This window comes from Centruroides vittatus, unplaced genomic scaffold (assembly GCF_030686945.1).
Source record: "Centruroides vittatus isolate TY-2023 unplaced genomic scaffold, ASM3068694v2 contig_970, whole genome shotgun sequence".
Lineage (NCBI taxonomy): Eukaryota > Metazoa > Arthropoda > Arachnida > Scorpiones > Buthidae > Centruroides > Centruroides vittatus.
In genome coordinates this window covers 583,734-609,793 of record NW_027122643.1, presented here as the reverse complement: position 1 = coordinate 609,793, position 26,060 = coordinate 583,734, and the positions used below count along the sequence as shown (strand labels likewise).

General features: G+C 27.9%; 1 protein-coding gene across 1 annotated transcript in view; it reads left to right on the top strand.

The window, feature by feature from the left end:
- The first annotated feature begins 343 nt into the window (after positions 1–343).
- Positions 344–26,060, top strand: part of LOC136985440 (enoyl-CoA hydratase domain-containing protein 3, mitochondrial-like) — a 37,330-nt gene continuing 11,613 nt past the window's right edge. Inside the window, exons 1-4 of the mRNA XM_067282728.1 lie at positions 344–443; positions 7,213–7,333; positions 10,710–10,845; positions 21,031–21,136. Coding sequence (XP_067138829.1) covers positions 401–443; positions 7,213–7,333; positions 10,710–10,845; positions 21,031–21,136 — 406 coding nt within the window. The 5' untranslated portion in view covers positions 344–400. The remainder of the gene's footprint in view (positions 444–7,212; positions 7,334–10,709; positions 10,846–21,030; positions 21,137–26,060) is intronic.

The window sequence follows — 26,060 nt, the reverse complement described above, 5'->3', positions numbered from 1 at the left end:
GGTCCGTTCGGATATGTCGGGCCCCGTCCCTCACCACCCGGTCGTTCCATTGTGGGCTTGGCCGAACCCATAATGAGCCTACTATAAGAGGCCCTCTTAGTGTCCACAGGACGGAAAGAGTTAAAAAAAAGGTATAATATATTGAAATCATGATATAAATGATAAAACAATATTAAGTTCATATATTCAAAATAATAACTTAAGCTATCTAAAACTATTTTTCGAATATGTTTAAATAATTAGTTTAGCCTAGATTTTAATTAATATTCTTTTTTCGTTATTTTCTTTACGAGACGGGACATATTGAAAAATTTCTAAGCCAATTCCTAGAGGGGGCGTTTACGACGAGTTTCGTAAGCGCGTGTAACGTTAATTGATAAGTAACGAAGTGGAAGGGAGAATGTTTAGTCAAATGAGTATAGGTTTTGCGTGTCGAAGGATAAGTAGGTTATGGTCTATTACTGATAAATTTTGTAAAGTTACACAACTGAATTAAATGAAAATTATACCGCATTTATTGAAGCTCGAGGAATTTTGTAAAATTTGTAGATTAAAATCGTGTCGTGACAATTGCGTAAATCGTACAAACCACGTGTGAAAAATCATTAAATGATTATTTCTGTATATCCTAAACATTTCTTTATTATTTAATAATTTGATTAATAAAATTTTAAAAAAACATTCAAACTATACATTGTTAGACGTATGAGAAATTCAGTAAATACTTTATTTAAACATTAATTAACCCAGTGGCACTTTATCCTATGGGCAATTGACTGGGGCACCAAACCAATCTTTAATAATAAAATTGGTTAATGTTACCCTAGGTATACAAAATGGCGGCTCATCTCTGACTCTGACGTACAGAAGTGAGGAAACAGTGGGGATGCACGTTTTCTAAACCTAACCTATTCTAATAATTTAGTTGCTAATAATTATGGTAATTTATTAGAATAGGTTAGGTTTAGAAAACGTGCGTCCCCACTGTTGCCTCGCTTCTGTATGCTGGAGTCAGAGACGAGCCGCCATTTTGTATACGTAGGGTAATATTAACCATGAAATTTTCCCCAAAAAACTGGTGCATTATAACTTCGTGCCCATGTGTGGCAAATTTGAATTAGGAAGCCCATTTATCGTGGTGAATTCGGGCATTTTTCTTTCGGAAAATATTTTCTTATAAAAGATTGGTTTGGAGACCCTGGTAATTGCTTGTTTTGTCCACAGGATGCTGTGCCATAGTCGAAAGAAAAATATTAAGTTGGCACTGTACTTGGGACTGCTTGATTCATATTTGCCTGTCCCTATGAATCTATAATATGCTACTGAATTATCCAATTAAATGTTTATTAAAATAACCCTTAATAAAACTTCAATAAAATAAAGTTAAATTACACAAACAAAACATTGTAGAAGGGTAATCCAAAAGTAATGTCTCCTATTTTTTTTAAAATACAAAGAAATGTTTATTTTCAGTAATGTTCATATCATTTTAAAGCTTGAACATTTATCTATTTTTCTACATAATTGCCATTTCGGTCGATGCATTTTTGTATGCCTGTGTCATACCAGCTTGCCACCATGTCGTGTTAAACCAATTGAAATTCATCAATTGACGAAAGTGTATTGTGAGTTGTGCATAGATGTCAAAAACATCCTCAAGTGGTGTAGGGAGTTTGCAGCTGATCGTACTGAAATTCATGACAAAGAAAGAAACGGGAGATAGTCAATTTCTGACGAGACAGTCGCAAAGGTTGATCAAACCATGTGTGAAGATCGGCGAATCACTCTGGACGATCTCTGCATTTTGGTTCTTGGGGTTTCCCCGAAGCACCATTCATAGGATTTTAACGGAAAAGTTGTGATATCGGAAGGTGTGCTCAAAATGGGTCCCACAACATGGCAGCGAGCTGGTATGACATGGGCATACAAAAATTGCCACAGTGCCTACAAAAATGCATCAACCGAAATGGCGTTATGTAGAAAAATAGATAAATGTTCAAGCATTAAAATGATATGAACATTATTGAAAATAAATGTTTTTTTTTGTATTTAAAAAAATAGGAGACCTTACTTTTGGGATTATTCTCTTATTTATTGGGTTAAGAAAATGTATTTCATATTGCAGTGAAAGAAAAATAGAAATAGGAACAGATATTCTATGATGAAATCTATATCAAATTTCCTGCAGATTAAAGATGGAAATGCTGAATGTATATGATAAGAGTTGATTATCAAAAAAAATAAAAGTCTATGTCATGAATATTGTAAATCCAAAATAGTAAAAAGAATCCTTAATTATTTCTATAAATACTGAATTTAGTTTTCAAAAAATCAAAAATTTTTATTTTAGTTTTGTATTATGAAAACTTTCAAATCCTAAACAAAAAACAAGTAAATTCCACTCTTTTTATTCTATTTTTCATAATACAGTTTTCTCCCAGTTGCTGTTCTATTAAAATTAATTTTCAAATCATTTTTGCATTACTAGATTTATAACTTGGAAAAATTTTTATTAGTTTACACTTATTTTTTGAATTCTATTTCACTTTTTTCAATAATCATCTCATAGAATATTTTGTAAGTACTGTATTTCTGTCTTTAGTTTGTTGGAAAGTTGCTTTTTTCTTCAAATTTTATTTATTTACAAAAAAAATTTGTGAGTTTTGTCCATCTTCTGTACAATATGATCAGTTTCTTATATGTATACAAATTTATTATTACATTTATACATTATAGAAAATACTTTTAATGCACTTTTATCTAAAAGAATTAAACTATCAGATAGATTATCACTAATGTTAATTTATTTACTATAATTGTTTCATAAATTTTTTACATTAGAAGTTTTTGAAGTTTGTTGACCTTTCCTCAGAGAGTACATAATACTGATATTGAAATACTTCTTTTTGGCTCATTTTTTTTTATAAATTAAAGTTTAGTTAAATAAAAATAAATATTATAAGTTTTTATTTTAAGTGAATTTATGTAAATTTCAATATCATGCAGAAGAAAAAATGAAAAATTGATTTTGTTTTTAGCTTCAAGATAAAACTCAGCAAATTTATTGTTTTTTTAAACATATTTTCTAATTAAATATTTTATGAACACTATTATAAGTTATATTCCAAATTTTATCATCATAGTTTATAATACATTCATTATTATAAAGTTAAGTTATAAAGTTATTATTATAAGCATATTATCTCAATAATATGATCAAAATATTAAATTACAATTATTGAAGATAAATATACCGTATATCTCGGCGGATAAGACGATAGTTGAATCATAAAAAATGGCCCCCAAAATCTGGGGTCGTCTTATACGACAGATACAAAAAAATTAGATTGAAATTTATATAAATTAAAACCATTATAAAAAGACAGACAAACCGTAATTATTTACTAGAAGAGAGTAGGGTATGTGCCCAAAATAGAATAACCCATAGAATTTTTTTTGAATAGTCAGTCATCACTCGAATGCCAGAATCAGTGCGAATGTTTGCAACAATCGCAAGGCAGTGCTGCCAGATGCAAGAAAATAAAATTTGTTTATTCGGAAAATTACAAATGGGACATAATTCCATATACACTATACATTGTTGTTATCCAGATGATGATCGCTGATCTAAACTAAATTCATAGGCCGTTGATAGTTTGGGGGTCATCTTATAGGACAGATATATGCTAAAACCATAAATCTTTGACGAAAATTTATACCTCGTCTTATCTGAAGGTTGTCTTATCCACCGAGATATACGGTATATACTTGAAACATCAAGTTAAATGCAATTATTTAATTTAAATATGATTATATTAATTCCTGTCATTAATTTTGATCAGATGTTTTACAATTGAATGTCAATTATGTAAAATTATTATATAACAAAAAGCTAAAATATTAAAATATTTATTAATTTAAAAATATTTGTTGATTATAATTGCACAAAATAACCTTATCATTTTTCTTAAGTTAGTTTTAAAATTTACTTAATTCATTAGAAATATTTTTTAAAATTTTGTCAAATAATTTTGTTGGTATATGCTATTCTTTTGATGATATCAAAATAACAGATTTGTGTTTTAGATAAATCAATAAATATTTATAAACAGAAAAATTAATTTGTTGCTTATTTAATACAATTACTAAAAGTAAATATAATTTATTTTATGAAATCCCATCATTTAGTTTAGATTATTCAAGTAATATTGTTTGCTTTTGGATAACACTGTACTTGTAAACTAGAATTAATTAAAATATTTAGGAGGTATAATACAATATTGATTATTGCCACATACACAGGAAATTCTCGTTAATTTGAACTCTGATAGTTCAAAATCCTGTTAGTTTGTAACTGTACTTGTCCTGGCTGAGGATATATTGATAGAGGTTTATATGTTAAGGAATTTGGTTAGTTCAAAATATGGTTACTTTGAAATTTGAAATGAAAATTCTGTTTGAACTGTGATATGTATATATTGATTTGTTTGTTTAGATTAAAGTTCACTTGCTTCCATGTTATAAGAGAATAATAGAACAACTTGAATATGGTCAACGTTGCTTTGTTTTAACAGTAACACATTTTTGGGTGTCACGTTACCCATTGACTGCCCTTTTTTTATCTGAAAAAATACAGCTGGATTTCGGATTGCAAGATTGGCCACAAATAACAGATTGAGATATTTGTATGGCTCTATGCTATTAGATTTGGGTAACTTTTTAAGCTACTTTAAAAATAATTTGGGCTAAATTTCGAGAATTTTGCTTACTTTTATAAAAACCTATCTGGCAACCTGTGAGGTTCTCTCCAGATGTGCTGTTTACTTACAGTTTATTTATAATATTAATAATTATTAATTAATGAAAGTAGTGTTCTGTACATGCAGCCATGTTCAGTTTGCTTAATAAATTACACCAGTTACATTGCATTTGGCATGTTGTACAGAAATACAATATGTAAATCTCGGATAATTTGAAGTCACAATTATGTTATCCCCTGAATTTCGAATTAAGGAGGATTTCCTGTATCAGAGAGTGTCTACCATTATATTTATAAATACTTATTTGTGTTTTAATCAAACTTCAATTATTTTTTCAGTGCCTTATTGATAGTGTAGAAATGATTTAAAAAATACAAGTTTTTAAAATTAACTCCTGATACATTGTGATAAACATAGCAATGGTAGGCTAAAGTAACCAAACTTTTAATATGGTTTACATTTTAATGTTTGCCCTTACTTTTTGCCTAGGCAGTGTTTGGCATATGTGTTAGTCAAATTAATAAAAAGCAGTCAGTAGTATATGAATCACTGATTAAATGTTATTTATGCTTTACAATAATCATGTGGAAAGAACAGAGACCAATATAATTCCATTTATGTTCTTCCTATTCTTTAAATTAACAATTGCATAATATAAATTGTATTTTTATATTGTGTGAATATTAATGTGTTAAATGTTAGTAATAATTTTATTTAATATAAGTAGTATTTTAAGTATATTTAATAACAACAACTAATTATTTGTCGTAATTATTAAATTTAATACTTTTTATTATGTTATGATTAAATTATTAATATTTTAATTAATATTCAAAAGAAAAATATAATTTGGTAAAGACTAGATAATGAAATACTTATATTTTAGCACAAAATAAGTTACATTATATATTTCTATATTCAAAAGCTTAATATAATTAACTGTTTGTATTTTTACTTTTCCAGCTGTTACATATAACAGAGGGAATGTATGGCAAAAATGACCCCCCCCAGATTTTTACATTTTAGGGCTTGGGAAGTTCAAAAAAAAATTTGGGGATTTTTTCTGTATGTATAGATGTTAATGTGTGTATGTGGGTGGTACAATTTTGTTTACCCTCTTTGAAGCTTAATAACTCCTGTGCTTTTTGTTGAAAATTTCTGAAATTTGGCAGGGAGGTTTGTTTATTAGGAGGATTGATGCTATTAAATTTTGATGGTTAAAGGTCAAGGGGTGGGGAGATAAAGGGTGTTATGTGTATCTTTGGTAGGATCAGACTTAATGATGATTTTACTTGTTATTAGTATTTACAATTTTTTATAAAACTTATCCCTACCCTCAAAATAAAATTTTTTGTGTTTTTATAATAATTAAAAATACAAAAGTTTTTAATAATAAAATATAAAAGATGGGCACTACACATGCGGTTTTAAATGTTGCTGGGAAACTTAAGCAACTTTTTGCTGGATTTTTGAATTCTATAGACCAAAAAGAGAAAATTTACTTAGTAACTGGCACTGTGGTGTTATTACTAGAAAAAAGTTTTTAATTGAAAAGCAAGGATTTTCAGAATTTTTTAAACAAATATTCTGTTGTAATGTATAATATTTTAATGTAGTATTGGAATTAGTATATATGCATATCTATGTTTGAATTTGTAACTTAATAGTCATTATAATACATTTATAATAAGTATATTTGATGTACAATGTATTATGTTATTATGACTATTACAAATTACATGTAGTTAGTAGTAGTTATAATAGTAATACATTGTAATAGTTTTACATAGTAATAGTAGTAATTGCTTTCATTCATAAATTTTATTAATTTGACTTTCTTAATGATAACACTAAAAGATAAACATTTTATAGTTAACTGTGATCTAATAATTGAATAACTAGTTTTCATGTTATTTGAAGATATTTCTTAAAATTTTTCAAATAAATTTGTACTAATTAGAAAATCTGAAAAATACTATTTCTTGAAATCTAGTTATATTAAAATCAAATATTAGATTTCTAAGAATCAGCAAAATTACTGTTATTTTTCTAGTTCCTTGTGAAGAAATTTGTAATTTATCATTGGTTTGTATAACATATATCTAATTTTTGAATGAATAATGTAATATTTTCAATAATTTATTTCTAGAAATGATTGATATATATTGAAAACATTCTAATTAGAATGATTGATATTTAGTACTTTTGAAAGAATATTGAACTCTTCTCTTTCTTATGATGCTTAATTAGTCTCATAAATTTATTTCTCTGTTTAAACACACAGTAGACCTACATACATATTTGTATAGGATATTTAATTTTTTGCTGTCTTCTTATACTTTTTATGTTATTTTCCATTTGATATTTTCTAATTTGTTTTGAGATGATAAAATTTTATAAATTTTTTTTGAAAGAAATATCAACTAACAGTAAATTTGTTTTTGTTGTTTAGAATATGTCAGCTTACTAAACAAAAATATTTGGAAGTCTTTGATTCGATCTCATTCAAATCTTACTTTAAAAACAAAAGAAAATGGAGTCAAAACCATAATACTTAATAATCCTAAGAAAAGGTAATTATGTTCAAAATATTATTTCGTTTTTATATATATATATATAAAATAATAAAAATATAATACATGAAATTTCTTTGTTAAATTTTCAAAAAAATCTTATTAAAACACAATTATTTTATGAAATTAACCTATACAATTTTAATTTATGAAGTTAAACATTAATTTAAACTCATTTCAGTAAAGTTAAATTATAATTATAAATGAAATGAATTTAATTAAATATTTTATCTTGTTAGAAAAATTTAAATTTATTTTTTACATTTTAGTAATTTTAATTAATCAGTGCATTACATAATTATAAGGTACACATTAACATTAAGTGATAAGTTATTTATAAAAAAGCATTAAACAAGGAAAAAAGCTATTTAACTATTTTTATCATAATCAAATAAATAGGTTTTTAATTGGATGAGATATCCATGTATGATTAACATGAATTTTTCCATTGAATGTAAATGACAATTCATCATTTGTTCATTGATTAGTTTTGTCACCATTAGATTTACACTGGTAGATATTTATAAATTAATAGAAATTAAATTTAATCTTTGTTAAGAATTTGAGACTGGTTCATTCTTGATCTAACAAAGGGAGGGCACGACCTGGGAAATTCACTTCAGGATGAGACTTGGTATATAGGTAGTACTCCTTTAGGGTGTTCAACCCTCAAAATAAGAAAGTGCAATGGTCAGCCAATTTTGAGAAAAAGACCTTTAAAAATTTGAGTTCAGCTTATGTACTAATAAGTTTCGCTACGTTGGCAGCCGCTGAGCAGCTCAGTCGATATCGTTCTTGGCTACCGCCAAGTCGTCCAGGGTTCTAATCATGGTCTCTACTTTTTTTTTTTCCTTGTTTCTAAAAATTTTTTAAAATAAGTATTTTGAATATATAAATATTAAAATTTTATTAAAATAAATAATTTCATTTAAAAAAATGTTTAACACAATATTACAAGCCATTTTAATTATAATAATACAAAATAATTAATAGGTATATTAATAATAATAGCTATAAATAATTAGTTATGGAACAACAGTTTTCATTTATTATTCTATTGTATCAAATTTTTCGAAGGTTACTACTCTTATTAATTTACATATCAACATAATTTACATAACTGAAATGTTCCCATTTCCAAACAGTATTATATAAATGAGATACTTTTTACACTGAAGTGTTAAATTGTATCACATTAGACTGACATTTTTAACAGCAAAACAAGATTTTTTCCAAGGTCATAAAAATGAGCATAAACTTATGGACTGACCTGATATTTGGAGACAATGTGTCAGTTTACTTTTGGATTTCAAAGAGATCATAGTGTTCCATGATATATCACACAATAATACAAATAGTTTCAATATTTTACAGTAAAATGTTGTTTTCCAACTGATCTTCTGAAAGAATTGCTCTTGTAAGCGTTTGTCGTTTATTTGTTGTGCTAGATGCCAAAAAATGTATTGTTTCCCATGTTTCTATGATAATTATCATTTAGGTTTTTGTATGTAATAAAAAAATGTGTAAAAGTAACAAATAACACAAACTAAACTTTTTACTTTCTATAATAACTGTTTATAACTATTATTATTAATATACCTATTAATTATTTTGTATTATTATAATTAAAATGGCTTGTAATAGTGTGTTAAACATTTTTTTAAATGAAATTATTTATTTTAATAAAATTTTAATATTTATATATTCAAAATACTTATTTTAAAAAATTTTTAGAAACAAGGAAAAAAAAAAAGTAGAGACCATGATTAGAACCCTGGACGACTTGGCGGTAGCCAAGAACGATATCGACTGAGCTGCTCAGCGGCTGCCAACGTAGCGAAACTTATTAGTACATAAGCTGAACTCAAATTTTTAAAGGTCTTTTTCTCAAAATTGGCTGACCATTGCACTTTCTTATTTTGAGGGTTGAACACCCTAAAGGAGTACTACCTATATACCAAGTCTCATCCTGAAGTGAATTTCCCAGGTCGTGCCCTCCCCTTGTAAGTTTGTCTTTGTTAAAGAGCACATTGTTTATGTCAACACTTTTCCTTGTAGTTAAGGTTTTCTATGATCTGCTTCTGTATTCCTTTTCCTTTATATTTTCAGGACACATCATCATTACTACTTTAACTACTTTCCAGTGGGACCCTGCAGCTTCTCTTATCTTGGCCAAGCCACATGGTCATTTTTGTCTTTATTCACTATTGCTTGATCACATTTCTTTGTCTATCTGGAACCACACAAAACCAAACTCCTTGCCCTACTTGTATTTATAGACTTTTTTGGCAAATCCTGGGCTTTGGAGCTGCCACTGACCTGCTATAAGGTCATCATTCCCCTTAGGAAGTGCCAGTTTGGACAGATCTATTGCCCTGGGAAATAGTTAATGACTTGTATCCTGTATCAACTGCCCTGTTGGGGCAAGACAAAGGTTGGTGTTAAGCTGATTGCTAATAGAAAAATTTTAAGTTGGTAGTAAATTTTGTTCTTTTGAGGCCTTAGGTGCAAGTTTGATATAATGTTCTTTATGTAAAAGTGTAAAAGTATTTTTATATTAAAAAGATCAGTAAAATCATTAATTTATGAGTTATGTCAGTATTCATGCTGGGGTGCAAAATATACACTTTTTCAACATTCTTTAATTGAATTTTTAGAGGTATATTGTCTTTTTGCTATGTAATTTTTGAGGCCCCTCAATAAGACAAGGTCCTAGACCTATTGCCTAGGTCACCTATTTGGTAATGTGCCACTGGTGGAAGGGTCAGAATGCCAACACTTGGGTCTCCCAATCATCAGATTTATTTCATATATAGCATGCAGAGGACATGTTGGGATGATGACAACGTTAGCCATCTGGGAATGGGCAGAATCTGGAGAAACAGTTACAAAATCATTAGGAAAATCTATTGAAATACAATCTAATATGGAATCATTAATATGATTCCATATTAGACTGTATTTTTGATGTGTATATGCAAGGGAGGTGCTACAGAATAATAACTTTAACAGTAAACTGTATAGTTATTCCTAACTAACAGCAAGGTTGCCATGATATTTGTAATCAGTTATTTTTATCCTCATTACCCATTGCATATGTGATGTTTAATTTGATTTCAATGTCTGCTTCTTGATACTCAAATTTTTTCTCAAAGAGTATATTAAGTTATGCAAAGAAGCAGCAAGTTACATTTAGTTTATACTGTATGAAAATATATAAAATATAATATTTCAAAAGTTGTTAATTCCCTTATCTTTTATCCATAGTATTATAGAATACATTTATTAAACTATTAAATGTAATAAAAAAGAAAGAAATATTTTAAAATATGAGGCTATGAATTTTTTGAAAGAATAATATATCTTTTTATTTTAGGAATGCACTATCTTTGGCTATGTTAAATGATTTGAAATCTGATTTATTAGAAGATATTGATGACAAAGATATTCGATGTATTTTGCTTAAGGGATCTGGACCAGTTTTCAGTGCAGGACATGATTTAAATGAATTGGTATTATTTTTAAATTTTATTTTTAAATATTAATATATTGTAAATTTTAAATAATGTATTTTTAAATTTTGTATTGTATCATAAATTAAGTTATTAAATATATGTTTCATAATATAATAAATATTTATTAATAACATAGCATAACATATAAAAAGATTCATCTTTTAAAAAATATTTCATTTTATACTGTGTACACGCACATGAACACAAACACACAACCTAACCCTCAATTTAAATGAAAAATAGAAAGATAGGCTGCAAGGTGCCATTTTTTATTAATGAAAAATGAACAAAAATGACATTTCACTTTTATCATATATTTATCATATAAAACAATTTTTCTCTTATTTTTTAGTTGAAAATCTTAAATCATTTCTATTACTATCTTCTTTGATCCAAATTTTTTTCTTCTAATTAGTATTCTAAAGATGTTCATGATCGTATCTCAATAAAATCTGTTATAAACAATTGTTTTTATTTCTGTTTAATTTTTATAATTTTCTTGATAATAAATTAAATGCATAATTGTGTTAAGCTGATTGCTAATAGAAAAATTTGAAGTTGGTAGTAAATTTTGTTCTTTTGAGGCCCTAGGTGCAAGTTTGATATAACGCATGAAGTCATGACATAGTACAGAATGTAAAATCCCATTTCTTTGTGTAAAGTAACAATGGTGCTATTACAAATTATAATAGTATAGATGTAAATGTTAATTTTTTAAATGAAAATACAAAGGAATATTTTAAGTACCATGTTAAACTAAAACTCTATCATATATAATAAATTTTGTTGCATTTTTCTATGTTAAACTATATACTTGTAATTTTTTCTGTGTGTATATTTAAATAACTATTGAAAAATAAAAGTATAAATTAGGTGTAAACACAGATTTTCTTTGTAGAACTAATCACAGAGCAACACTTTTTGATGACTAATATAGACTTTATTTTGTATAACAGAAATGCATTTCTGTTGTACAAAATAAAGTCTATTTGCTCCTCATCAGTCCTTATTGTACAAATTGATAAAATGAAATGATATTTAAAAGTGACTGCTAGAGTATTTAAAACAAAAGGGATAAAGCTAGTAAAACATAAAAGTTAAAACTAGCTAAAAAAGTAGAAAAAAACACATAAAATCTTAAAAATGAATCAATAAAACCACTAATATAAATGTTTTTATTTATTTCTTTATTTCTTTATTTTATTTTTTATTTAATGATGATAAAGAATCTGCGAGAAGTAAAAGTAAAAGATATAATGACTGAATGATATTACATCTCTTCCATTATCTAAAATAATTTTTTTATCATAATACGGGGAAAGGGATATTTTGTTCTGAAGATATTTCACCATATGAATTTTACTTTTAATTCCATATTCTTGATAGCTCAACAATTCTGTATTGAATAAAACTTCTTTATATTTCTTGTGATTGAAAGTTTTTATAACAGATTTTTAAAAATTCCTTTAGCAGTTTTTATTTATTTATTTTGATTGTCAAAAATATAAGAATACATTTTTGACTTTAATGAACAAAATTCAATTATTGGTTTTTATAAAGTTTTATTTTTAAAATATCCCAATTTATATTTGTTTTCTATATTATATAATTTTTGGAGAGCATCTGTCAGTGCTTTGTCTTCATTATTAACTTATTTCTTTTTTATAGGCTAGGTGTAATTTGTTGAATTTTTAAAATAATTATTCGAGAGAATTGTGTGACTTTTGTTGAGAAAGAAATTGTGGATGCCTGACATATTTTGGCTAAATGTGGGTGTCTTAGAGTGCTATGCAAAGAAATTTTTGGTTACGAAGTTCTTACCAGGTCTTTATTTCTTAAAATTTTATCAGAACCATGTTATCAATTTAAAGTGTTTTGTTTTCTAAAAAAATCTGTTGAACTTGTTTTTAGGGGGGTGTGATTCCTCTACTATAAATTTAGCCTTGTTGCTGGTGTTGTTTGGGAGCATCTGTCAGTGCTGTGTCTTTGTTATTAACCTATTTATTTTTTATAGGTAAGCAGTTTGCTTATTTTTGGTCGTTTTATTTTTATTTATTGGTATTTTGTATTTTATTGACAGATGCTCCCAAACTTTAACTTTAAACTTTAATTAAGGTTTAAGATTAAAATGTAATAATTAACTTAATTTAAATTTATTATTATATAATTTTGTTTGTGATTTTATGTTCATTGTATCTAAGCATTTTGTTATTTTGGGAGATGGTATTGCTCCCTGCAACAAGGAGTGTATCCAGTATGCATGTTAAATAAATAAATAAATATTATATAATTTATGAGTTTTTGGATAGCTGCTAAAACCAAAGATATCATGAAATGATTTAAACTCATGGTAAACAAAATTTGTGTAAATTTGAAGTGGTAGTGAATCAGTATCCTTGTATAATAAATTTACAGTTTTACCATATTTACAAAAAACTTAAACCAACACCTTAATGTTCGCTGAGAGATTTATTAATTTAACTAACGTTTTCGGCTTACTCAATAAGCCATCTTCAGGTTTTAACTTTCGAAAAAGAAACAATATCGTTCCATTAATAGAATACAATTGTTTGAAAAAATTCAAATCATTAGTAACGGACTAAAAATAAAAACAAAGAGGATGAACATGGTAATATAAATAAATAAATATACAAAAATAAATAAAAACAAAAAAGGAAGAAAATGGTAATATAAATAAATAAATATACAAAAATAAATAAAAACAAAAAAAAAAGAACATAGTAATATAAATAAATATACAATAAAATCGTAAAAGATACAACAAATGTAAGATAAAAAAAACGTTTTACCCGTGCCCATATATAATACTATCTATCCTAACCAGAAATACTTCACCATTAAAATATACTAGAGCTCACGTGCCTCTTATAAATTCTTAACGGCATATTTCCAAGCCGAAGGAAGACCTTCTGCGTCCCTTGCGTTAATACATTTATCTTTTATCTTGCTTCTGTAAATTTCTATCTTTTCAGCCGTTCTTGCCAAAGTTGGGGAGTGTACCTGCTTTATGATTTTCGCCTCATTCCAATGTACCAAGGATCCCTCCGCCTGCCCCATCTGGGCTAGTACTGTTGTGTTGGAACCTTTTCTAATATCATATTTATGTTCCTTGATCCTTATTCCTAGGTTTCTAGTAGTAACCCCTACATAATCTTTATTAATACCTAATAGCTGGTTCTCGTAGGGAATCTTATACACACCCGCCTTATCTTCTTTTTTAACTAACCCTTTATCGTTTCTAAGTATTTTATACAAATTCGGAGCTCTTTTTAAGATCACCCTTGTATCCTTAGTGTTTGCTATTTCTTTCATAATCCCTCCCAGATACTTATTGTATGTAAATTTCGTGTATCTGTAAGGCCCGTGCCTAGTGTCTTTATCATTACTGGCCTCAAATTTTCTAATAATTCCCTCAATGACTTTCCTCCTATAACCTAATGTTCCTGCTATCTGTATAATTCTTTCTATCTCTGTATCCCGGTCTATCACATTCTCACAGTATAAAAAGGCCCTTCTAACCAATGCTCTAAATGCCGCTAACTTATATTTATAAGGGTCATTAGAGCTTGCAGGGATATATAGTGGGCTATGTGTTAATTTAATGAATACGCCAGTGGATATATGCCCTTTGCTAAATATAACATTAATGTCTAAGAAATGTACTATCCTGGAGCTTTTCTGCTCTAGCTTCAGGTTAAGGCCCTCTTCGTTCTCGTTAATTCTATCTACAAAGCTAGCAATTACTCGATTGTTCTTCCATATTATAAAAACGTCGTCTACATATCTCTTGTAGAATACTATATCCCTTTCGAAGCCCCGCAAAACCTTTTCTTCTACTTTACTAACCACAAGCTCGCAGAGGAGCCCCGAAATTGGGCTTCCCATCGGTACTCCCCTTTTTTGCTTATATACTTGGTCTTCGTACGCGAAGAAGGATTCGCAACATACTAGGTTAGCCATTCCTATAACCTCATTTCTGTGTTGTGTTAACGTTGGGTTATCTCTGAACAAGAACTCCATAAGTGCTTCTACACAGGACTCAATCTTAATAGATGGGTACAAACTTTCGTAATCTAACACAGTTCCCACTTCTTCATCCTTCAAAGCGATGCTTTGTAGCTCTTTAACTACCATAACAGGATCCTTTACCACTAATTTATTATTTTCCATCCGTGAGGAGAGGTACTCTTGTAATCTTTTTTCCAGGAAAAATGTAGGTGCTCTTCGTTTTTCCACAATAGGCCTTATTTCTTTTCCCTCTTTATGAGTTTTGGCGAAGGCAAAGAGTCTAGGGAGCCCTGGTCTAGGGTTCCGGCATTTACGGACAAACGGTAAGATCCTCGCTAGTTTGGTTTCCTCCAGTTTTTTAACCCTTCTATCAATAGCTTGAACTATTTTACTGTTGACTTTGACACATTCCGTTTTTCTGATATATTCCTCTAAGGCTCTATCATATGTTTGTTTTCTCATTATGACAATTTGTTTGCTTTTATCTGCCCTTGCCGCAATCAAATTATTCTCTTTTAACTATCCCTTGGTATACCTGATGTCCTTGCTATAGCCTCTTCCTTTCCATTTATGTTGATTTTTTAGCACAGTTTTCCAACGAAAATAGTCCTTCTCCACCGGGTCCAAACCACTAATTCCTCTTTCGATCTCCTGGTAAGACGTTTCCCGGAGATCGCGGGGATATGGGAAACGTCTTACCAGGAGATCGAAAGAGGAATTAGTGGTTTGGACCCGGTGGAGAAGGACTATTTTCGTTGGAAAACTGTGCTAAAAAATCAACATAAATGGAAAGGAAGAGGCTATAGCAAGGACATCAGGTATACCAAGGGATAGTTAAAAGAGAATAATTTGATTGCGGCAAGGGCAGATAAAAGCAAACAAATTGTCATAATGAGAAAACAAACATATGATAGAGCCTTAGAGGAATATATCAGAAAAACGGAATGTGTCAAAGTCAACAGTAAAATAGTTCAAGCTATTGATAGAAGGGTTAAAAAAACTGGAGGAAACCAAACTAGCGAGGATCTTACCGTTTGTCCGTAAATGCCGGAACCCTAGACCAGGGCTCCCTAGACTCTTTGCCTTCGCCAAAACTCATAAAGAGGGAAAAGAAATAAGGCCTATTGTGGAAAAACGAAGAGCACCTACATTTTTCCTGGAAAAAAGATTACAAGAGTACCTCTCCTCACGGATGGAAAATAATAAATTAGTGGTAAAGGATCCTGTTATGGTAGTTAAAGAGCTACAAAGCATCGCTTTGAAGGATGAAGAAGTGGGAACTGTGTTAGATTACGAAAGTTTGTACCCATCTATTAAGATTGAGTCCTGTGTAGAAGCACTTATGGAGTTCTTGTTCAGAGATAACCCAACGTTAACACAACACAGAAATGAGGTTATAGGAATGGCTAACCTAGTATGTTGCGAATCCTTCTTCGCGTACGAAGACCAAGTATATAAGCAAAAAAGGGGAGTACCGATGGGAAGCCCAATTTCGGGGCTCCTCTGCGAGCTTGTGGTTAGTAAAGTAGAAGAAAAGGTTTTGCGGGGCTTCGAAAGGGATATAGTATTCTACAAGAGATATGTAGACGACGTTTTTATAATATGGAAGAACAATCGAGTAATTGCTAGCTTTGTAGATAGAATTAACGAGAACGAAGAGGGCCTTAACCTGAAGCTAGAGCAGAAAAGCTCCAGGATAGTACATTTCTTAGACATTAATGTTATATTTAGCAAAGGGCATATATCCACTGGCGTATTCATTAAATTAACACATAGCCCACTATATATCCCTGCAAGCTCTAATGACCCTTATAAATATAAGTTAGCGGCATTTAGAGCATTGGTTAGAAGGGCCTTTTTATACTGTGAGAATGTGATAGACCGGGATACAGAGATAGAAAGAATTATACAGATAGCAGGAACATTAGGTTATAGGAGGAAAGTCATTGAGGGAATTATTAGAAAATTTGAGGCCAGTAATGATAAAGACACTAGGCACGGGCCTTACAGATACACGAAATTTACATACAATAAGTATCTGGGAGGGATTATGAAAGAAATAGCAAACACTAAGGATACAAGGGTGATCTTAAAAAGAGCTCCGAATTTGTATAAAATACTTAGAAACGATAAAGGGTTAGTTAAAAAAGAAGATAAGGCGGGTGTGTATAAGATTCCCTACGAGAACCAGCTATTAGGTATTAATAAAGATTATGTAGGGGTTACTACTAGAAACCTAGGAATAAGGATCAAGGAACATAAATATGATATTAGAAAAGGTTCCAACACAACAGTACTAGCCCAGATGGGGCAGGCGGAGGGATCCTTGGTACATTGGAATGAGGCGAAAATCATAAAGCAGGTACACTCCCCAACTTTGGCAAGAACGGCTGAAAAGATAGAAATTTACAGAAGCAAGATAAAAGATAAATGTATTAACGCAAGGGACGCAGAAGGTCTTCCTTCGGCTTGGAAATATGCCGTTAAGAATTTATAAGAGGCACGTGAGCTCTAGTATATTTTAATGGTGAAGTATTTCTGGTTAGGATAGATAGTATTATATATGGGCACGGGTAAAACGTTTTTTTTATCTTACATTTGTTGTATCTTTTACGATTTTATTGTATATTTATTTATATTACTATGTTCTTTTTTTTTTGTTTTTATTTATTTTTGTATATTTATTTATTTATATTACCATTTTCTTCCTTTTTTGTTTTTATTTATTTTTGTATATTTATTTATTTATATTACCATGTTCATCCTCTTTGTTTTTATTTTTAGTCCGTTACTAATGATTTGAATTTTTTCAAACAATTGTATTCTATTAATGGAACGATATTGTTTCTTTTTCGAAAGTTAAAACCTGAAGATGGCTTATTGAGTAAGCCGAAAACGTTAGTTAAATTAATAAATCTCTCAGCGAACATTAAGGTGTTGGCTTAAGTTTTTTGTATATTGAATTCTGCTGGGTACGAGTGTGGTTTTTACCATATTTATTTTTAAATATTTTATAAAATGTTTGATATATTTTAATTCTAATACACAAAAATTGATATAAAGTGTTTTTCTAAACATAAGTTAGTTTTTTTCATTTTAAAAATTGTGATATGATCATTTATAATTTGTAAATTTTCTACTGATGGTCAAGATAGATATTGATCCAGTGTCTTGGCGACTTTTAAATTTAAACATTTTTTTACAGTTCGACAAGTTTTATCAAAAAAGCTATTATTTATTAATTTAAAAAAAATAGACTTATCAAAATCATTTGTCAATTGTTTTTTTTTATTAGCCATGCATCTTGATTAAATGCTAGTAATCTCTGAATTTTCATTACTATTAAACCCTCTTCTAGAAAAAACTTTAAATTTCTGTAGTGTATTACATAGTTTTGTTTCTCAAGAAGTGTAGGAATTAATTTATTATATTTTAAATTTAATTTAGTTAATACTGATTTTTGATAATTTGATGATAAATCATATGGAATACTAATATGCTTGGTAGCTAATGGTAAATCATTTTGTCTATCATAGACAATTTTCAGGATATTTAAGAACTACTACTAAAATATAACCAATATTATTCTTATCAGATGTATTTGGGTTATCTAATGTGTTTATTTTATTGTTGGACAACGATCTAAAATGATTTATCAGTGAATAATTACTCATTACAAATCCATAAAGATAATTTCTGTCTATGGAAAGAATATAATTATGGAATTGGGATTTTTTTTTTCATAAATTTCTGGAATTAAAGGATTATTTGCCTTTGCAAATCTTTTTCCTGCTAAACTTATTTCTCCTTGAATTCCACTTTCAATAAATAAATACATATTAATATTGTCAAACAATTCTAATTGAATTTTTTGTTATTTTTAATCTGCAATTTTAGGTTAAATATGGAATGGTTATTAAATATAGTGGATCTAAAATATAATATTTTAGACTTAATTTTCTAAAATTTTGTAATATATCATGTAATAATAATTATAATAATAATAATGTGTCTATGTATTGATATAATTTAAAATAATCTTTAAAGATTTTACAATGAAATTATTTCCAAAGTAATTTAATGTGATTGTAATCATCTGTAATGTTTTCTTATGATAATTCATTATAGAAACATCATTTTTTTGATGGTAAACATGTTTCATTTAAAATAAGAATATGGTAAAATTCCATTACTTTTGAATAATTTTTTATTTTTTTTATTGTGGAAAAATTGGTTAAAAATGGGAAAATTTGTAATTTGCATTATTTAAATTTTCATTTAAAATAGATAGAGAAGAATTTAAAAATTGATAGCTCTCAATAAATTTAAAATAATCTAAATGCAAATGATGTAAATTTTTCTGGATTTATAGAAATAATTCAAATTTTTGAAAATATTTTAGCATGTATATTTTTGAAAATCAAATGAATAATTGAATAACATATAGGTTTATGGATTTCAATAGTTTTAGTAAAACTTGATTTACTATGTTTGAAGAAACTTCTTGTAAAATTGATTCAAAATCTGCATGTGTACAGACAGCATAAAATAATGATTTTTCATCAGAATAAAATTTGGTAATTGCTTTTTTCCACTTGGAGTAGAAACTTTTTGATATTTTATTCATATAATTAGTGCAAACTGTACATGTTCTTTCAACATATGCACCCTTTGAAACCTTTGAAACATCTTTCACAAACTTTTTGTATTCTGACATTAATCAGTTAAGATTTTTAATTAAAAAATAATGTGATTTATATAGTAATGAATTAATTTCTTTTTTTAATTGTAAATATATATTTATATAATTTATATTTTTTTAATTAATACTTAATGTAAATTTAATATTTAGCAACTAAAGGAATCTTTATCAACTTTGAATATTTTAGATTGAAGAACATATAATGGAATTTTATGTAGACAGTTAAGGTATGTGAGCACGACAAATCAGAATTATTTTGGTATTATACATTTTTTTAATCGTGATATAAGATTTATTCATTTATCTAATATGAACAAAAAAAAAATGTTAAATATTGTAATAAATTACACTGTGTATATTTGATCTACAAAAAAAAAATTTTGATCGTGTGTTATATATTTTAAAAGAACTACATTTAAAATATAAATATTTGTTTTTTAAGAGGGGAAACATCAAGAAAACATTAGTAGATTTAACTGGTGAAATATATAACATAAACATTCTGTAACACTGATTATATATTATTTCAGAGGGTTTAGATAAATGAAAATGATTTTTAATGAATTTTTTTACAAATTTGTCATTATAAAAGTTGTTGGATACACTTAATTCCATTAAACCTTGATTTCTGTTAATTTTATACAGAAAATATATACAAAAGTACCCACAAGTTAACATATGAATTTTGATGAACGATATTATTCCAACAACAATTTTGTTGTATAAATCTTATAAATTTTGTTTTCATCGGTTTTAATTTATAGCTATTGTAGTGAAAGTAAGAATTTTTATCTTTTGTAAAGAATATTGATACCCATTGACTTCCTCACGTATTTTTTCATGCAAAATGTAAAATAATCTTAAGTATACAGTTCTGACAGTTCACAAAAATATTATTATTTATTACGTTAATAATTTAAATATAATTTCCCGACGCAACATTTTTTTCCTGTCATATAGAAATTTTGAATTAAATTATTGACTTATTATTTAGAAAATTTTAAAAATTTTGTTGTAATTTTATAAAATATTTTGATAAAATTTTCCTTGTTCTTTGTATGTTTTCAAATGTTCTATTTTATTTTATATAGTTTATAATCATTTATTACATTTATATATAGTTTTACATGTTATAAGTTTACATTTCATTTTATAGATTTTGTATAGTTTAAAAAAGTTTTGTGTTTATATTTTTAGTTTTGGAAGATGTTTCCTACTTAACTGTTGGAATATATAATTTAATTTATTCAAAGTTTATTAATAGAATAGGAAATTTATTATAACAAATGACTATTATAATGATATATTTACAGTTTTTGACAATTTTTGAGGAAGTATTGGAAAGTTTTTATTTTGTTTTTTTTTTCCATTGAACACTTCATAGTTATAAAGTAAATTATTTTTACTAGAATTTAAATAATTAATTTCTTAAATTTGTTTATTTTTAATAGAGAGCTAATACTGGAAAGGATTATCATGAAGAAATATTTCGTCGATGTACGGAAGTAATGACTGCCATTAGAACAGTTCCAGTTCCTGTTATTGCTCAGATACAAGGTACTTTCAAAACAAACTAAATTTTGAAAATAGTTTTTAAATTATGAAATTAATGATCATTAAGCAAATAGTAATTTTCATAATTTTAAATGCAGTTTAAATACTAGATTGAATATCACTGTTAAATATATGAATAATTTTTAATAATCTGTAATATCTAAATATAGCAGACTCTTAATATTGTGACTGTCCATTATAGTGGACTTTGATATAATGAATGATTTAGCTCAATCCTTTAGTATGTAAACATAAAATTGGGAATATAAAAAAAAAATGGTTATTTATGTCAGAAAGCAGAATAATAATCTTATATGCACAATCTCACTTTTATGAATAATAATGGATGAAAATGTAAGACATCATCACTATGATATGACAATTTTTTTAAACCAGCATTGACAAGATGGACTTTTGTAATTTCAGAGTCTTATAATCCTATGGTCTGTCAACTTCACATTTTTACTTTCAATTTATCAAGCTTCGACAGATGGCACTAAGAACAGCAATTGGTATTCACATACTTTGTACAACATGCAAACATGCTTATTAACTCACCCGAATTTTACTTCCACTTAGAACTTATTTATAACATATTTCAGATTGCTTTAAATCAACCAGTAAAGAAACAAAGAGAAGCTACACTAAGCAATAAAGTAACAGTATAATGACTTTGTCAAGTTTTATAATTTACATAAAATTAGGTACCAATTTATTGAATATGTGATAACTTTCAAGCGTTTTTAGTAGTAAATTTTGTTCTTAAAACAGATTTTTCTCTTGTAAAAAAATGAAGCCTGCAACTGATGTAGAAGTGAATAATTTTAGCCATTAGTGAAGTTCTGTGTGAAGTTAGAGAGTTGATCATCTGTCTCTTTCTAATCTGTGGATTATTCTTGCTGATTATCTTGTTTTGCAACTAAGTTATCATACAGCAATTGGTACAATTATGAGTTTGAAATTCTGTTTGTGAACTGAATTGTTCAAAACTGAGGTGTTTGAAAACTGATGTTTGACTGTATTTAAATCATTAAAATTTAAATATTAATCATTTGTCATTTGGTGATACTTTTTTATAATAAAAAATAGTCATTAAATGCAACATTTAAATTATTTGTTGATTACCTAATCCAAGACCCTGAAAATTGATCTAATTTTAACCTAATGATTTTTGTGAATGTGTATATTTAAATTATATATGCATTCATTCAACATATAATTAAATAAAATTATAGATCCCATTAATACATAAATTGATATATAATATTTACTTGAAATCTGTAATTTTTCCTAAGTTCTTATTTTGATTTATTAGATTATGTAATAATCATCAATCATTTATTAACAAAAAGGGAGATTTCCCTGTTACAGGGGGTGGTACATTTGTTAAGGAAAGGATAAAGAAAAGTTGGAATAGTTTTCAAATTATTAAACTTATACACTTATCTGACAATTAATTTCAAATAATCACATTCCAAATAATCACAATAAGAGATGACAATACAGAAATAGTTAACATTTATGAAATGACAATAAACAATGAAACTGTTGACTTAGTTTATTAACATTTCTGTAATCTTGATGAAATAGTTATATAGTTTATATAAGACTTTTTTATTGACATTATGTTCGTTCTAAATTCAAGGAGTGAACTGCAATGGAATAACCATTTAATATCAAGTGAATCACATAAACTTGCTAAACCTTGACAGTTCTGTAATAGATGATAAATTGAGTCTCACAGAATTACACCAAATGCATTGAGTATTTGAAAATTTAATATAACTGTTATTGATGAAAGTAGAATATTTATTAAGATGTAATTGAGCTGTTAATCTTTTCACGTTGAAATTAATTGATTTAGTCATATACGGCTGTGAAGATGGAATATGTAGTAAATGTATATACCAAGAGTGATATTTACTATGATTTAGACTTGTTTGATCCTTATTTATAGACTGAGATATTGCAGATTCAATTAATAATGTGTAATGATATTTCCAGTCTTGTAGATTATCTTTGAATAGAAAATCAGATACACCAAATGAATTTAAAATTTTTTGGCACTTAGTTTTCCAAAGCTGGTCTAATCTTAAATTTTTACTTTTTTTGATTATTTCCTGATGTAAAAATGTTATGTTATTGTCGCTTTGAATTTCAGGTGGTAGTAGAATTTTATTATTTGTTTAAGGAAAAAAGGAAAAGACCATATGTTGTTGGTTTCATGATGTATGGCATAGCCAGGAATAGACCTTTCTAAATGGAGTAGTTTGCAAAGAAAATAAATATGAAAACATTCCAGTTTATACAGATAATTGTGGCCCCAGATTGGACTTGCAAAATATATGATTGTGTTAATTATTGAGTTATAGAGCTTCAAATGAATGTTCAGATTTGACGTTTTCAAAGTTGAACATAAAAACAACAAATTATCAATTGCCTGCCTCCCTTTGTTATTAATAGTAGTGATATGTGCTTCGAGGATAGTGTTCCAATCAAATGTGACTCCCAAAAAATTGACTTCTTTAACTGTCTGTAGAGGAATATTATTTAGATACAACTTTGATTCTTTTAGTGAAATTTTACTGTTGTTACGAAATATGATAATTTTTGTTTTAGCAGGATTTATTGTTAAATGCATCAATTTGAGATATAAGTTTGATTTATTTTCCTTTGTAAAGAGATTTTAGTAGGTGCAAGAATAACCAAGTCATCAGCAAATTGAATATAATGAAAAACTATCACCAATCTCAATCCCATCACTGGATTGGAGGAAAAGGTGGTCTATAACAAGTAAATAAAAATTAAATAAATAAGGCAAAAAAGGATCATCCTGAAGTATACCTCATGACAGGACTAATGATGGAGAAATGGTGTTTCCCTGTTTAATTTTTTATTATATTTTGAAAACAGTTCTAGTATTGTTGTTGAGAATTGTTCACCTGCACCTTTTGCCCTCAAATTATGTACCAATAGGGGAACGTAGACTGAGTCAAAGGCTTTCTTAATGTCTATAAATGACGCATATACTTTCCTATGTTTTGTTGTTATGTGTAGTTGTATTATAGACAGTAATAGAAAGATTGCAAATTCTGTTCCTTTATTCTTGATGTAGGCATATTGAAATTTAGTGTCTAGGTCCATTTCTTTAGTCCATTGTTGAAATTTAGTGGCTAACATTGTCATGAAGCATTTTCTCAGTGTTGAAAGCAAAGCAATGGGTCTATAGTTATCTGGAGAAAGGCGATCGCCTCTTTTGTATATCATTGTAGTTATAGCAGAGGAGTCAGGATATAAAGTTACTTTGTACATTGAATTAAATAATTTTAATAGTTTTAATTTTGCCTGATGAGGAAGCATCTTCGGAAACCCGGCTGGAATATTGTCACTAGCTGGGGTTGATTTAATTCTGGTTTTGTTGATAGCATCTTCTAAATCCGTAATTGTAAAGTAGGAGTCTAAGTGTTTATTATAAGAATCAGTATTAAATCTTATTGGTGAAATAGGTTGAATATTTGGGAACCGCTAATAAAAACTTTTCCATACATTATATAATCTATTACTGATGAGTTTTCACTTAAATTTATATTGAAGCAAAATTTTGTATTGTTGTACAAAATAAATTACTATACTTACTATTGTTGATTAGAGTTGATTCAATGTTCTTAAAGTAATTTTTCTTTTTGACCTTAAGAAGGTTATTATAAGTCTGTTTAGCCTTCCTGTAATTGATAAAATTTACATTATTTGGGTCTTTTCTGAATAAATTTAGGTTGATTTGTTTTATTTATTTCATTTTGTGACAGTCAAAATCATACCAGGGGTTTTTGTACTTGTTGTAAATATTGCCTTTATCCTTTTTAATTTGGATGTATTCATTCATTATTTGAATCATAAGATTATAACTTTCATCACTATTAGAATCAGTTGGTTCTGGGATATTAAAAAAACGATTCTCAATTTCAGCCAAATATCTTAATCCTTTGACACTTTTTAGGTAAATTAATAGATTTCTTTTGCAAAAACAATAGGAATTTTGTTAATGGTCAGATTCATCAAATGTTGTTGTGATGAATTCAGAGCAGCAGTCTAATAGAAATTCTGAACAAATTGTAAGGTCGATGGTGGATATCCCACTATGTTACAAACAGGTAATCGGGTACTCTTCTGGGTAATCGAGTTTAATACGTCCATCAAGAATAAACAATTTATTTTCAGTTATTATTTTGATTAAATTCACTCCCAGTCTATTGGTATGCTTATCTTTAGAAAGATGAATATTTTGAATTAGGGAGTTGGGACCACCATACCATGAGTCCGTCAAATCAGAAATACGTGAGTTAAAGTCTTCCAGTAATAAAATGAATGGAGTAATATGTTGCCATAAATCTATTATATTAAAAGTTTCATTTAATTTTATTAAGGAATCGGGTGGAATATAGGTGATTATTACTATCATTAATTTGTTATTTACACTACCAAGTATGGGTTTGTTCATTGAAATTAATAATAATATATAGTTATTGGATTTTTCCGTATGAAGTATTGTGCAAAGATTCTTTTTTATTAAAATACATAATCCACCACTTGGGTGGCCAGGACCTGATGGTTTACATGCCAATGCTGTTTCTATTATGAATTTATTGGAAAACTTTGATTTATAAGCCAGATCAGATATTATCCACGTCTCAGTTATTCCAGTTATGTCTGAATTAAATTTTGATTGTAAATTATTAAGTAATGGTATTTTAGTTTTAAGACCCTGACAGTTCCAGTTCCTAACCACAAGTGGCTGATTATTTAAGGTAGATTTTTCATGATGGAGTTTGCTCTGTTTCATTGGACATCAACTTGCAGCCACCCTTGACAGAGAAAAAGGGAGAAGTCTAAGTCTTGATCTTCTTGTTAAATCTGGAGAGATCTGCAT